The 14,152-nt window shown below is 44.8% G+C and overlaps 1 protein-coding gene across 1 annotated transcript in view; it reads left to right on the top strand.

The window, feature by feature from the left end:
- LOC102810654 (SPARC-related modular calcium-binding protein 2-like) overlaps positions 1-14,152 on the top strand; it is a 151,743-nt gene that overhangs the window by 78,598 nt on the left and 58,993 nt on the right. Inside the window, exon 9 of the mRNA XM_006871196.1 lies at positions 9,866-10,052. Coding sequence (XP_006871258.1) covers positions 9,866-10,052 — 187 coding nt within the window. The remainder of the gene's footprint in view (positions 1-9,865; positions 10,053-14,152) is intronic.

Raw genomic sequence — 14,152 nt, 5'->3', positions numbered from 1 at the left:
AATGACTGTAATCCCCTCCATGTACCATCAGTTGACAGTTTTTCTCTCTATCCACTTTAGCTTTTTGTTTTGTTTTTTGTTTTTTAAACCACTCAGGCATATATAATAATTTACACCTCTACAGAACATATTATGCAAGTCTACCTCCTGGCCACCAGCTCTTAGTCCCTCTCTTCCCTTGAATGTAGAGTCCTCAGCCGCTCCCCTCTCCGTGACCCCATCTCTTCCTCCATCTCTGGTGTCGCTGCTTCTCTGGATAAGGTCCCGCATTCTGCTTGTGCTCTTCTCCCTTGATGCTCCTAGGGTCCTCTGTTTCTGGACTGTAAGATTAACCACTCCCCTGTTTTTGTTACAAAACTTCTACCTTTACAATTGTGACAGATGCAATTAGTCATGATAACAATTATTGACTGTTGAATCGTATGAATCTTATCCCAATCTCTTTTCACCAGACCCATCTAGACATGAGATGAGAACTATTCAGTGGGGACTTTTTATTCCCCACCCCCATACTCTTAAACTAAACTCCTTCTTGAAAGCTTGTAAGCCAGTCACTTTGTGCCTTTATCACCCCCTCATTCTAGGTAGCCATTGCCTAATTTGCCCATCCTTATCAACCCTGCATACAGAGGGCATACTATTGATACTTGATGTGAAAACTCCTTCCCTCTCTGTTAGTATTTAGAGTTACTACCTCCATGAGTATAGGTCAGGTTCATCAAATTGTAACAATTTACCCTTGTTTCCTTTATCCAAAAAAAAAAAAATTTTTTTTTGGTAATCTTTCACTAGTTGAGTTCTGATTATCACGCCATTGAGGCTAGGTCAGTGGGTACTGTCTGCAAGTTTGGGTGTTCTTGTGCATCTCCCCTCACTTCATATCAGCTCAGTTCTAGCCCTCTGTGGCTATGTACTTTTCCATGGGCTCAGGTGTCCCCAGGTCTCACCACACTTTGGCCCAACCAGCCCATCCTCTTCTCGCTCTCATCTGCAGGTCAACGGGAGTCAATGGACTGTAGTTGAACTCATCCCATGTTTTCATTGCTGCCTTTCCGCCTCTTCCACTCACCAGTAGACCAGTGTGGTTGCCAGCAAGCTTACATGCCAGTTCATGTGTTCCCTTTGAGTTTCAGTCTTAGAGGGGAGTTTGTCCTGAAGGAACTTGATTGCTTGCCTTGATGGCCTCCTGGTGAACAGTTTGCTTATTCTTGTAGTCAGTCATGCTGACATTTTTGTTTTGGGTTTTTTTCTGATGATGTTTCTTCGAAGATGTATATTCTTCCACTCTAGCTGTTCCAGGCTGGTCTACTTGTCCTTGCTAGTGGGAATGTCCAACCTCAGCAGGTTCTGGATGGGGCTTAGGATTCCGTCCTATACACTGCAAAGGCTCTTCAAGAGGCCTATTTCACTGGGCAAGTTCTAGAACCCCTTTTAGGTATTCCAATCAGTTATAGGCTGAAGACGCGCTTACAGGTTTTCTGTAATCATGTTTCCCAACATTTCTTTTTATCCCACTTAATTGTCTATTTTACAGTAGTAGGCAAGGGAACCCAATATTCATAAGACAGTCAAGCATTTTAGTATAATTTCCCCTCTTCAAACTATGCCTAGATTCCTGTATCACAGAACCATGTTGTTCTAAGATTGAGCATGCGTCACTATTTACCTCTGTCTCACTTAGGCCATGTAAACCTGTCTCAGTGTTCCCCTATCTATCTTGTTATTCTGCCCCCTCCCCCTTCTCCTCCTCTACCTGAACTAAACCCCAACCCCAACCCCACTGCTGTGGTTACCTTATATTCCATTAACTCTTCCCTCCATTTAAAACAGTCTATTTTATCCTATAATCTACCTGACCTTCTCACCACCTGGATCTCTGTTCCTCTGTGTTTACCTTCTTTCACATTGTAATTGTTTTGATCATAGACTGACCTCCCAGATCTCTGCTCTTATAATTTTATTCTATTCTTAACTCTTCCATTTGTCGATTGAGTTCAGGGTGATGCTGCCATGTACATCATTCTCTGGTTGTTGTCTGTTCTTGTTGGTTCTCTGTCCACAGAACTTCCTTTAGGATGTTTTTCATAGCAGGGTTGGCTTTTAAAAATTCCTTAACTTCTGTTTATCCTGGAATGTTTTGATTACACCATTGCATTTGATTGACAACTTTGCTGGGTAGAGGATTCTTGTTTGGTAATTACTTTTTCTTTCAGTGTTTTATATATATGTCTCCCCATTTCCTTCTTGCCTGCATGGTTTCTCTTGACAGATCCGAACTTAATCTGATTTTCTTGCCTTTGTATGTTACACTTGTCTTTTCCCTAGCTGCCTTCAGGATTCTGTCCTTATCTTTGATTTTGGAGGGCTTGATTATTATATGTCTTGGTGATTGTCTTTTAGGGTCTATCCATCCTGGGGTTCTTTGAGCTTCTTGAATGCTTATCTTTTCACTTTTCAGGATGTTAGGAAAATTTTCTTCCAGAAGCTCTTCAAATATCTCCTCCGTGGACTTGTGTAATTTTTCCTGTTCTGGAATGCCGACAATTCTTAAGTTATTCTTCTTCATGTTATCCAATATGATTCTTAGACCTTCTTCAGATTTTTTTATCCTTTTTTGTTCTTGCTCTTCTATCTTAGTAATGTTGAGAGATTTATCTACCAGCTCTCTAGTTTTGGCTTCTATCTCTTCAATTCTACTCCTTTGCCCTTTCAGTGTCTTCTCGAACTGACCTTAGATCTTTTTTTTGTTTCAGCTCTTGTACCTCCTCATTTCCTCCATTTGATTTAGCATCTCTATGCTGGAGAGCAAGTTTCAATGTCTCTTCTGACATCCATTTTGATCTTTTCCTTCTTTCTTAGTTTCTTAATGACTTTTTGCTTTCTTCCTATATGATGTTCTTGATGTCATCCTACAACTCTTCTGGTCTTCAATCTTTAATGTTTAATGTGTCAAATCTGTTCTTCAGATAATCTCTACATTCAGGTGGGATATATTCAAGGTCATATTTTGGCTCTCGTGGACTTGTTTTCACGTTCTTCAGCTTCAGTTTGAATTTGTATATGAGCAGTTGATGGTCTGTTCCACAGTCTGCCCCTGGCCCTGTTTTGACTGATGAGATGGAGCTTTTCTATCGTTTGGTGCCATCCAATCAGTCTGACTCATAGCAACCCTCTACACAATAGTAGGAAAGACTGCCCAGTCCTGTGTCATCCTTCCGGTTGCTGCTATATTGGACCCCACTGTTGTGGCCTCTGTGTCTGCCCATCTTTTCCTCTTTTATGATGACTTTCTAGTTTCCCAAGGATGGTGTCCTTCTCTAGGGACTGGCCTCTCCTGATCACTTGGACAAAATATGAGAGAGGAACTCTCACCATCCTAGCTTATGTGGAGCATTCTGGCTGTACTTTTTCCAAGAAAGATTTGTTTGTTTTTCTGGCCATCCATGGTACTTTTAATATTCCTCACCAATACCCTAATTCAGTTTCTTCATTTACCAACTTTCACATCCATATGAGGTTATTGAAAATAGCATGACTTGGGTCAGATACACCTTAGTCCTCAAACTGACATCTTTGCTTTAAACACTTTAAATTTTGTTGAAAATCTGTCTGCTCAGTGGACGAGTGAGGTATACATATGTAGCACCAGACCTGTGTGTTAATAAAGCGACAGGACAAGATACCTGGACACCCAACATACTTAGTGGCTTCATGAGGAATCATTTTAACAAGACTTCTCAGAATACCATAAGAGAAGAGAAGACATTGAATTTGCCCCTGAAGCGACAGTGCAGTGCCTGACTATCAGTCAGCCATTGCTTCGTAACAAATAACCCTAGAATGCCATAGGTACTCCACAGTGAAGTTTCAATCTCAAACACCATCTGAGGAGTTGGTCCACGCAGGGCTCTGCTGGCCAGTCCAGGCTGCTCTGGGACTGGCTCTGCTTCATGTGCCACTCTTCTTCCGTTTGAGAGAAAACTCAGGGATGTTCTTCTCAGAGGCGCAAGAGGGCAAGTCTGGACCCTTAATGCACAACACTCAAATGTCCCAGGTGCCTATGACTGCAACCATCCTGCTGTCCTCCAGAGATCACCTGGTCAACACCATGCTCCTGTGGGAAACGGTGGGCCAGTCGTGCACTCTGCTTATTCCCTGGAGTCAATGCGGCGCATCTCTGAGGTCGGCTGATCTGACGAAGTTGAGGAAGGTCCGCAGGCCTGCAGAGGACAGTCAGGTGTGAGCACACTGGCGAGGGTTAAGGAAGTATTTCTGAGCTCTCAGACTGGCTGGGATAGTAACAGGACATGGGAAAGCCCTGGTGTTCCACTTCCACAAATCCTCCAGTGGGAGCAATATGGATGCCAGCCAACCACTGCCTGACTCCCTTGCTTTGGGCATATCATGAGGAAGGAGGAGATTGTGTTTGGTGAAGTTGAGGGCCTATGACGGCAAGAGAGGCCTGGCTGAGATGGATGGGCACACCAGCCACTGAAATGAACTTGACCATGCCTGTGATGGTGAGGTTGGCGCTGGACCGGGCAGTGTTTGGATCTGTTCTACATAGACCACTGTGCAATGACTCGATTGGTCTAACTCCAGAGGTCATCTGAGGTGACCAAGCTCTGTTTGCTCTTGTTAGAAATGCATAGCAGGCCCAGGGATAGTTACAGGTGAGACCGGTCAATATTAGCATGATTCTGGGGACTTTTAGGGTAAGACCAGTCATTAGCACAATTCCAGGGACTTTGGGGGATGAGGCCAGTCAATATTAGCACATTCTAGGGACATGTGCATGTGGGTGTGAAGTCAGTCAATATCAAACAATTACAGGGATATTTGGAGGTGAGACCAGTCAATATTAACACAATTCCAGGACTTTTGAAGGTGGTGGTGGTAAAGTGCCGTTGAGTTGGTACTGACTCATAGTGACCCTGTACGAAGCTTTAAATTTTTCCCAGGAGCAGAAAGTCTCATCTGTCTCCAATTCCAGGGGCTTTGAGGTTGAGGCCATTCAAAGTGAGCATGATTTCAGGGACTTTGGGGGTTAGACCAGTCAATATGAGCACAACTAGTCTGGCAGAGGAGATGTCTGCAGAGTACGGCCAAGTGCCCTGAGAAGCTGAGAGGAGAGATACGAATGCAGATGGACCTGTGAGGCTTGTTTATGTGACCGATCAGACTGGACATGTGAGGGAGATGTTTGAATGGAGTAGGTTGACACAGGAGTTGATCCAAGTCACTTGGACCCAGGGCCTAAACAGAACCAACCCACTCTGGTGTTGCTGTTCACACTTTCTAATGAAAACCTCACTTTGCCAATACAGTCAGTACCTCAGGGCCCCGGAGGGTTGTCATAAACAAAGCTGAGCTTGGCATTTGCAACATCCAACTTGGCGTGGAGCAGCTGGTGGTCATGCCACATGGCTTTCCTTTCTCCCACATTTCATGGGAAGAATCCTCTGCCATACAATGTGCATTTAGTGGAACACCAAGTTCTCTTGGGGAAAAAAAGAATAAGCTTAAATCTTATTTCCTGTAACTTGACTATGTGCTTTCATACGTACTCTTGCATAGTATTGAATCAACGATACCAATGACTGTAAGACACACAAGAGAGAAAGAACAAATGTTGTCAATTAAAATGTGACCGAAACTTTCTTGTCTTTTAGAATGTCTCTGTTTATTTATTAAGAGAGAATTTTTAAAGAGTCACTTAGGTTCTGCTCTTGTTGCTTGACAATGATGGTGTACAGAGAGCTGAGTTTGGAGAAATGCTTCCGGCCCTGTAGCCCACACTTCTGTCGGGATAGCCAGCATGCACCCCCTCACCCATAGAGACAATTGCTTTGTAATTTCAGTGCCTGCTCCCGAGCTTCATATACCTAGAACTACACTGTGGATCCCTTTGTGTCTACCTTTTCCTGCTCAGCATAATGGTTTTGAGAGTCATTCACCAATTCAATCTCTATGATTTATATGTATAATTACTATAGTGTATGCATATACTTCAACTTGTTTATGCATTCTCTATTTATAGCATTAAAATAAAGCACTATTAAGCCAATAGCATAAACTGATCTGAAGTTTATTTAATATATAGATCACAGATTAGGCAAAACTTCTGACCCGCCAGCCAGTGTTTTAAAGGTGAGTTGTTGTTGTGAAGTGTCCTTGAGTCTGTTCCAATCCTAGTGACTGACACTGGGTATAACAGGATGGAACAGCGGCTGGTCCTGAAGCAGCCTCACAATCACTCTTACGCTTGAGCCCATCACTGCCACCACTGTGCCAGTTCATCTCATGGGGGTCTTCTACATTCTCGAGGACCCTCCACTTTACTAAGCATGCTGTCCTTCTCCAGGGACTAGTCCCTCCTGATAATGTGTCTGAAATATAAGCGACAAAGTCTGACCATCCTTGCCTCCAAGGAGCACCCAGGCTGTACTACTTCCAACACGGGGTTTTTGTTTTTCTGGTGGGCCACGGTACTTTGAACATTTTTCTCCAACACCATAACTCAAATGCATTGGTTCTCCGGAGGTCTTCCATTTTGTTCAAGGCTCAATGTTCAAAGGAACATCTCAGTTCCGTAGCCTGGACTGGTCATCTAGATATATGGACACAAGAAATCTGGATTCTAGGAGAATTAAACACTGTTCCTCAATAGATACTTTGGTTTTGTCTATAAAGCTGCCATATAAGTTCTTGTACAAGTCAGTTCTTGATGGAGGTTCTCGATGGTTGGTTGTTGTTGACTGTTACTTGCTATCTATTCAGTTCTGACTCATGGAGACCCCAGGTGGGTTTCCTGGGTTGGCAAACAGTTAAATACTTGTCTAAGGTTGACAGTTCATATTTACTCAGAGGCACCTTGGAAAAAAGACCCGGTGCTCTTTTCCCTAACAGTCATAACCTTGACGATCCCATAGTGTAGTTCTACTCTATACCCAGGAGGTCGCTCTTGACAACCCTGTGGTGTAGTGTTACTCACCACAAGTCAGAACTGAGTAGGTAGCAAGTAACAGTTAACAACAACCAACCACTGAGAACACTGGCTGTAACAGTGGGCTCAAATACAGCCATGATTGTGAGGGTGTGGTGCAGGACCGGACAGTGTTTCATTTGGTTGTCATGGGGTTCCTTGCTTGTAGCCATCTATTTATTGTAGAGACAACATCAGAGCGGTAGGGTGTGGAGGAAATAAGGGTTCACAAGCAACATCTTAAATTTCAGTTGGTGACAACATTTAAAGCAGTAGACAATGACTACTCTCCCAGCAACAGTACCAATATTCTAAGACTTTCAGACTTTGGGGGCGTCTTTGGCTTAAGGTTAAAGATTGTTTAAGGATAGTATTTCAGGAGCTCATCCACCCTCCATGGTTCCAGAAAAATCTAGATTCCATGAGAATTTGAAATTCTGTATTTTTCTCTCTTTTTTTTGTTTTTTTTATCAGGATTCTTCTATGGAGTCTTTGACCAAAATGTTCAGTAATAGTATCTGGAAACATTCTAGTTCTTCTAGCCTCATGGCAAAGTAGGTAGTTCATCAAGGCAATTAGCTACACATTCTGTATCCTCCTTCTATTCCTGACTCTCCTTCCTCTTTCTTACCAGGTGATTAAAGACTAGTTTTCATATCTTGGCTCTTAAAAGCATTCAAGATCTTGACACTACACAACAAACCAAGAGTTAGATCAAAAACGCTAAACACGTTATCAGGCCATTGACTGAGATGTCCCCTAACCATGACCTAGACTTCTCAACCAATGAACCAAATTTCATAAAGTGGTTTGGTTGCATATGATCATGAGGCACCTGAGTCAATTGGTTACAGTCTCTGTATCTTCCTAGAGTCCTGATGTGACGCTGTGAGACAAGCACTTGACTGCTAACCAAAAGTTTGGCAGTTCAAACCCACAATCCATTCCTTGGAAACCCTAAAAACTACAACACACCTCTAAACCAATGAACCACATTTCATGAAGTGGTTGTACATGCTCATGAGGAACCTGCATGTAGGCCAAGAGTCAATTGGTCAAACAGAACAGTTAAATAAGAAGGTGTACAGCAGGGTTGTATTCTATCCCCATACTTACTCAGTCTGGATGCTGAGCAAATCATCTGAGAAGCTGGGTTGTGTGAAGAAGAATGTGGCATCAGGATTGAGGAAGACTCATTAACAACCTGTGATGTGCAGATGATGCAACCTTGCTTGCTGAAGGTGAAGAGGACTAAACATACTTACTGATGAAGATCAAAGACCACAGCCTTAGGTATTGGTTGCACTTCATTATAAAGTAAACAAAGAACCTCACCACTAAACAAATAAATTACACCACAATAAATGAAGAAAAGATGGAAGGTATCAAAGACTTCATTATGTTTGTGTCTACTGTCAATACTCATGGACGCAGCAGTCAAAGAATCAAATTATATATTCGGCAAATGTGCTGGACAAGACCTCTTTAAAGTGTTCAAGAGCAAAGATGCCAGTTTAAGAACTAAGGTGCACCTGACTCAAGTCATGGTGCTTTCAATAGCATTGTGTGCATGTGAAAATTGGACAATGATTAAAGTAGACCATAGAATTGATGCATTTGAGTTATGGTGTTGGAGAAGACTATTAAAAGTACCATGGACTGCCAGAAGATCAAACAAATCTGTGCTAGATGAAGTACAGCCAGGATGCTCCTTAGAAGCCAGAATGGTGAGCCTTTGTCTCTCATCCTTTTTGGACATGTTATCAGGAGGGACCAGTCCCTGGAGATGGAGATCATGCTTGTAAAGTAGATAGCAAATAGAGGAAGATCCCCAGCAAGACTGACTGGCACAGTAGTGGCAGCAATGGGCCAAGTGTAACAATCACTGTGATGATGGCACAGGATTGGGCAGTGTTTCCTTCCGTTGTACACAGGGTCACTATCAGTTGGAACCGACTTGATGGCAACTAACAGCAAAACCAAGAAGGAGCCTCAGAATCTACGTAATGCTATTTTTAGTTGATGATCTTAGATTTAGTATGAGCCAGCCCTTGGGAGTCCATGGGGGGGAAGTGGATGTTTTCCAGGTGGCTTTGCAGATGGTATGGTCAATGGTGAGCAACATGCCAGGACAGTGGGCAGTGAGAGATGTGCCTCTGCTTGTGACCTGGGTCCCCTGGGTGCACCTTGAGGCTCACCTGCATGTGTGACTGAAGAGTCGAGGAGGGCTCTGTGCATCCTAGGTCACTCTGACCAGTGGTGTTAGGGTGTCCAGCGAGCATCAGATTCGTGTGTATGTGTCGTGTCTATGCTGACTTTGTGATTTAACTCGTGAGCTTCACCACATGTTAACAGAAGCATGTACCAGCCCCCTGCATTTGCTCACTCTGCAAGGAATGCGCACATGGGCCTATCAGGAAATGACACAGGACCCAGACTTCCTGAACCCCAGTCCTGGACTCTGCTTCACTCTGTTGACCCTCTGGCCTGAGGGTTGACCACAACCCTTCCTCTTCCCCATGTCCCTTTCTTTCCAGTTTTGTCCTTCAATGTGCCACGTCTTTCTGACCCCTTACCTGGCTGTATGCTGGTCCACGCACCTTGTATTTCTCAACATGCTACACCTGTCCACCCCCTTACCTGGCTGTATGCTGGTCTGTCCATTTTGTATCCTTCCATGTGCTGTGTTTGTCGGTCCCTTTACCTGGCTGTGTGCTGGTCCACGCACCTTGTATTCTCCAACATGCTGTACATGCCTGTCCCCTTACCTGGCTGTGTATTGACCCACCTACCTTACGTCTTGTAACATGCTGCATCTGTCCGACCCCTTACCTGGCTGTGTGCTGGTCCACCCATTCTTTATTTCCTTCTCGTCTCCAGTGTCGTCATGTGATCAGGAGCACCAGTCGGCTCTGGAAGAGGCCAAGCAGCCAAAGAATGACAACGTGGTGATTCCGGAATGCGCTCACGGAGGGCTCTACAAGCCTGTGCAGTGCCATCCATCCACCGGCTACTGCTGGTGTGTGCTGGTGGACACGGGCCGTCCCATTCCTGGCACATCGACGAGGTACGTACCTCCACATCAGGAAGGTGGGCAATGTCCAGGCATGCATACCAGGAGGTGACAATACCTACCTTCCAGCAGCCCTGGAAGCTGCATTTCCCACACCCAGTGCTTTGAGACCCCTGGTGAAAACACATTTGCTGCAGCAGAGACAGCTAGGAGGCCAGTGGCTCTGTGTGGGCTGCTGGCAAAAACACATGCCTGGAGGCACTGGACATTGGAGGAGGCAGTTTCTGTGATGGTCACCGGAAGTGAGGGCAGAGCAGGCTGGAGCCGGAAGGCAGGTTTGTTCGTGCGTTTCTCACACAGAACTGATTTAAGGAGGCATTCCAAACCCAGGCTGTGGCAGGTAATTAGGATGTGTCCAGCAGGGAGTATGGTAGTTTTCTCCTTGCCGTTGACCAAGGAAGCCATTCTTTCTTCAAATGAAAGAGTTCCTCTTCTAAAGTAGTTTCTCTGGTGTAAAACGGTTTGTCTGTACAAGGTCCCATTAAAAAATGAAAATGCACTCAAACCTACTGCTGTCCAGTCAGTTCTAACTCCTCGTGAGCCCACAGGACACAGTGGAACTGCTCCTCAGGGTTTCTGAGGCTGTAAATCTTTTGAAGAACAGACAGCCTCGCCTGTTTTCTAGCAAGCAACTGGTGGGCTTGAACTGCCAATCTTGCAGTTAGCAGCCCAATGTTTAACCCACTGTGCCGCCAGGTCTAAGGCAGAGAAGTCGTAGTCCCCTGAGAGTCTGAAATACAAACCACATCTTCAGTCCAATCTGTGTAAAAGCAATCACTCTCCAATAGTATCAAATTTAACCAAACATTTCTCCCCCAATGGCATGTTGACCTTCCTATTCATTTTCCCAAATCATTCAAGTCTCAGCATGAGGCATTACGATGGATGCACGTCAGTCCTGCTCCAGGACCTGAGAGGTGGCAGGAAGCTTATCTACAAGATGAAGTCTCCCAGGCCCATCAATCCCTCGGTTATTGAATGGACTTGGGGACCCCACTTTGGAAACGTCGCAGTAGTCCAATATTGAAGCCAATTCTTACACACATGGTCCCAGTGGCAGACTCGATGCTTCCTTCCTTCAAACCACATCATGGGGATTTAAGACGCTGCACTCAAGCAGGGTGATGTGGGCCAGAGGCTAAGGTCTGGCTTTGTCTTAGAAAACAGCTCAAAGTCTGCTCTGCAAACCCGCTGCGATCACAGCCATTCCACCTCACAGGGGCCCTGCAGGACAGAGAAGAACTGTGTTTCCAAGCCTGTAGCTCATGGAGCACACAGCCTTATCTTGGTCCTGAGGAGCTGTTGGTAGGCTTAAACCTTGAACCTGACAGTTAGCACCCCAGTGCTTAACCGGCGACACTACCAGCGCTCCTTACACCATGTGGAGGGAACCTGAATCTTTTTGAGGTTTCAATGTAAGAAGAGTATTTGGATGGCTCGTATACAATAGCATGCACACCAGGGATACTTCTTTCTGAGAAAGCTCTCTTGTGAGCCGGGTTTGTTTACATTTTAAACTCTGACTTGTTTGTCATGTTTAAGTGAGGGCATTTGCTCTCCCAAGCGTTGAGCCTGGAGCAAGCCACAGGATGAGACCCAGAGCTGCCCTTGGCTCTGAGACAAACCTCAGGCTGTCAGACCCTGAGCTCAATATTTGTTATGTTCTCTCTGAAGATGCTGTGAACACTTTAAGTTCATGACCAGATTTGAAACACAGTGGTGCCTTGCCCCGGTCCCATCGCTGCTGACCCCATGCTCCCCAGACTTCATCCGGCTTCATCTAAAGATCATCTCCTTCTCATCTTGGCCTACACTCCCCTGCTCCTCAGGGGCTCTGGGGAAAATGCAGCCACCTTTCTAAGTCCCTCCTCTGTTTAAAGAAACAAATTCAAGGGAGGTCTCTGTGTGTGTGTTATGTGGTGTGTGTATGTGTGTGTGTGAAAGGCCTGATGGCTCAGCTGCTAAGTGAAAAGTCAGTGGTTTGAACCCAGAAGCCACTCCATGGGAGATGAGGCAGTCTCCGCCCATCAAGACTACAGCCTTGGAAGCCCTGGGAGACAGTCCGGCTTTGTCCTGTAGGGTCATTCTGAATGCAGTGACTCAGTGCCAGTGAGTTTTGTGGATTTTTTCATCATTATATATCTGCCACACAACGTGTGCCAATTCAACTTTTTTCAGGTATGCTTGGTGACTTAGGGACAACAATTGCCCCAATCAATGTGATTTAAGAACTCTTGGTCTGAGAGCAAATTGACAACAGCGCCTCGAGGCAGGAGCCTTAGTGGGCAGTGAGGTTATGGTCAGGGCATCTCCTGTAACTCAGCAAAGAAAGCTGGGAACGGAGGCCCAACTCGAAGAATGTAATCATTTCTTCCCTAATTGAACATGTTGAATTGGTGTGTGTTTTGCTGTGTATATTCTCAACATAAAAAATAAATAAAATTACTTCTGTCGACCTGGAGATGAGAGAGAGAAGAGGAAGGGCTGGTTGGTGTGAAGTGTGGTGAGACCTGGGGACTCCTGAGCACATGGACAAGGACATAGCCACAGAGGGCTAGGGCTGAGAGTGAAGCATCCAGCTGATATGAAGTGAGGGGACATGCACAAGAATGCCCAAACTTTCAGATAGTACCCATTTGATCTCGTTTCAATGGCTGGATGATTACAACTCAACTAGAGGAAGATCAAAAAATTTGATAAAGGAAACAAGTATAAATTGCTACAATTTGATGAACTTGACCTACGCTTATGGATGTAGTAGCTCAAAATACCAACTGAGAGGGAAGGAGTCTTCACATCATTTATCAATCCTATCCCTTCTGTATATAGGATAGTTAGGAAGGGCAACTTAGACATTGACTATCTAAAATGAGGGGGCAATAAAGTGACTGGCTTACAAGTTTTCAAGAGGGAGTTTAGCTTAAAAGTGTGTGGGGGAAGGTAGAGTCCCCACTGAATAGTTTTCATCTTGTCTAGATGGGTCTGGTGAAAAGAGATGGGGATAAGATTCTTATGATTCGATAGTGAGCAATTGTTATTATGACTAACTGCGACTGTCACAACTGTAAAGGTAGAAGTTTTGTAACAAAAATGGGGGAGTAAGTAGTCTTACTGTCCAAGAACAGACTACCCTAGTGCCATCAAGGGAGAAGAGCACAAATGGAATGCGGGACCCTATCCAGAGAAGTAGCGACACCAGAGATGGAGGCAGAGATGAGGACATGGAGAGAGAGAGCAGCTGAGGACTCTAGACTAATGGAAAGAGAAAGACTGTGTGCTGGCGGCCAGGAGTCAGACTTGTAGAATGTGCTCTTTGGTTGTTTAAATGATTATGTGTTCCTGAGTGTTTTTTTGTACATCCAAAAAAAAATTCCACAGAAGGAATAGAAGCAAACACTGTTAAATGATGATGCACAGAGGGGATTGTAATCATTGCAGTGAAACGAACTACGATAGGATAAAAGTAAAGCTGATGTTCTCCCATGTAAACTATCACTCAATTCGCAACAAAAACTTAAAAAAATAAATAAATAAAATTTAGGGGAAAAAAGTCTTTAAAACCAATGTGAAGATGCTGATGAACATCGTATTCTCCAGGTGTACTGGAACAAAACTAGCCCCGGCTGCACATTGGGTCTGTCTCCAGAGGCCTCCAGGTGCCCCTTCAAAGCCCCCCTCTCTCATAGAAATGGACTTCATTTTCATCATGATTTACTGAAATGAGGAGATCCTGGAACAGACTTGAGGGCCTTGATATGCACAGCCGGGCAGACCATTCAAATGGGGGGTTTGCCTCCGTCATCTTTCCTATTTTCTGCTAGGGAGAATAGCAGAACAGAACGGCTTGAATTGGATCACGCGCAGCCGATTGTATGCCAGCTCTTGCCCTTGTGTCACCAGGCAAGGTGGTTACCACCCACTACCGTGGAGTGGACCCCATCTGAGAGCCAGCTAGAACAGAGCCACCCAGCCGGTTTCCAGCCTGTGTGTTGTTACAGAAGCAACAGCATCCTCCTTCTCCCATGGAGCAGCTGAGTGCTTCATTCTCTGGGCCACCAGGGCTCCTCAGCAAGGCGATTAGGAGTGTGGACTTT

Source organism: Chrysochloris asiatica, unplaced genomic scaffold (genome assembly GCF_000296735.1).
Source record: "Chrysochloris asiatica unplaced genomic scaffold, ChrAsi1.0 scaffold00162, whole genome shotgun sequence".
Classification (NCBI taxonomy): domain Eukaryota; kingdom Metazoa; phylum Chordata; class Mammalia; order Afrosoricida; family Chrysochloridae; genus Chrysochloris; species Chrysochloris asiatica.
This window is presented reverse-complemented; position numbering and strand designations above follow the sequence as displayed.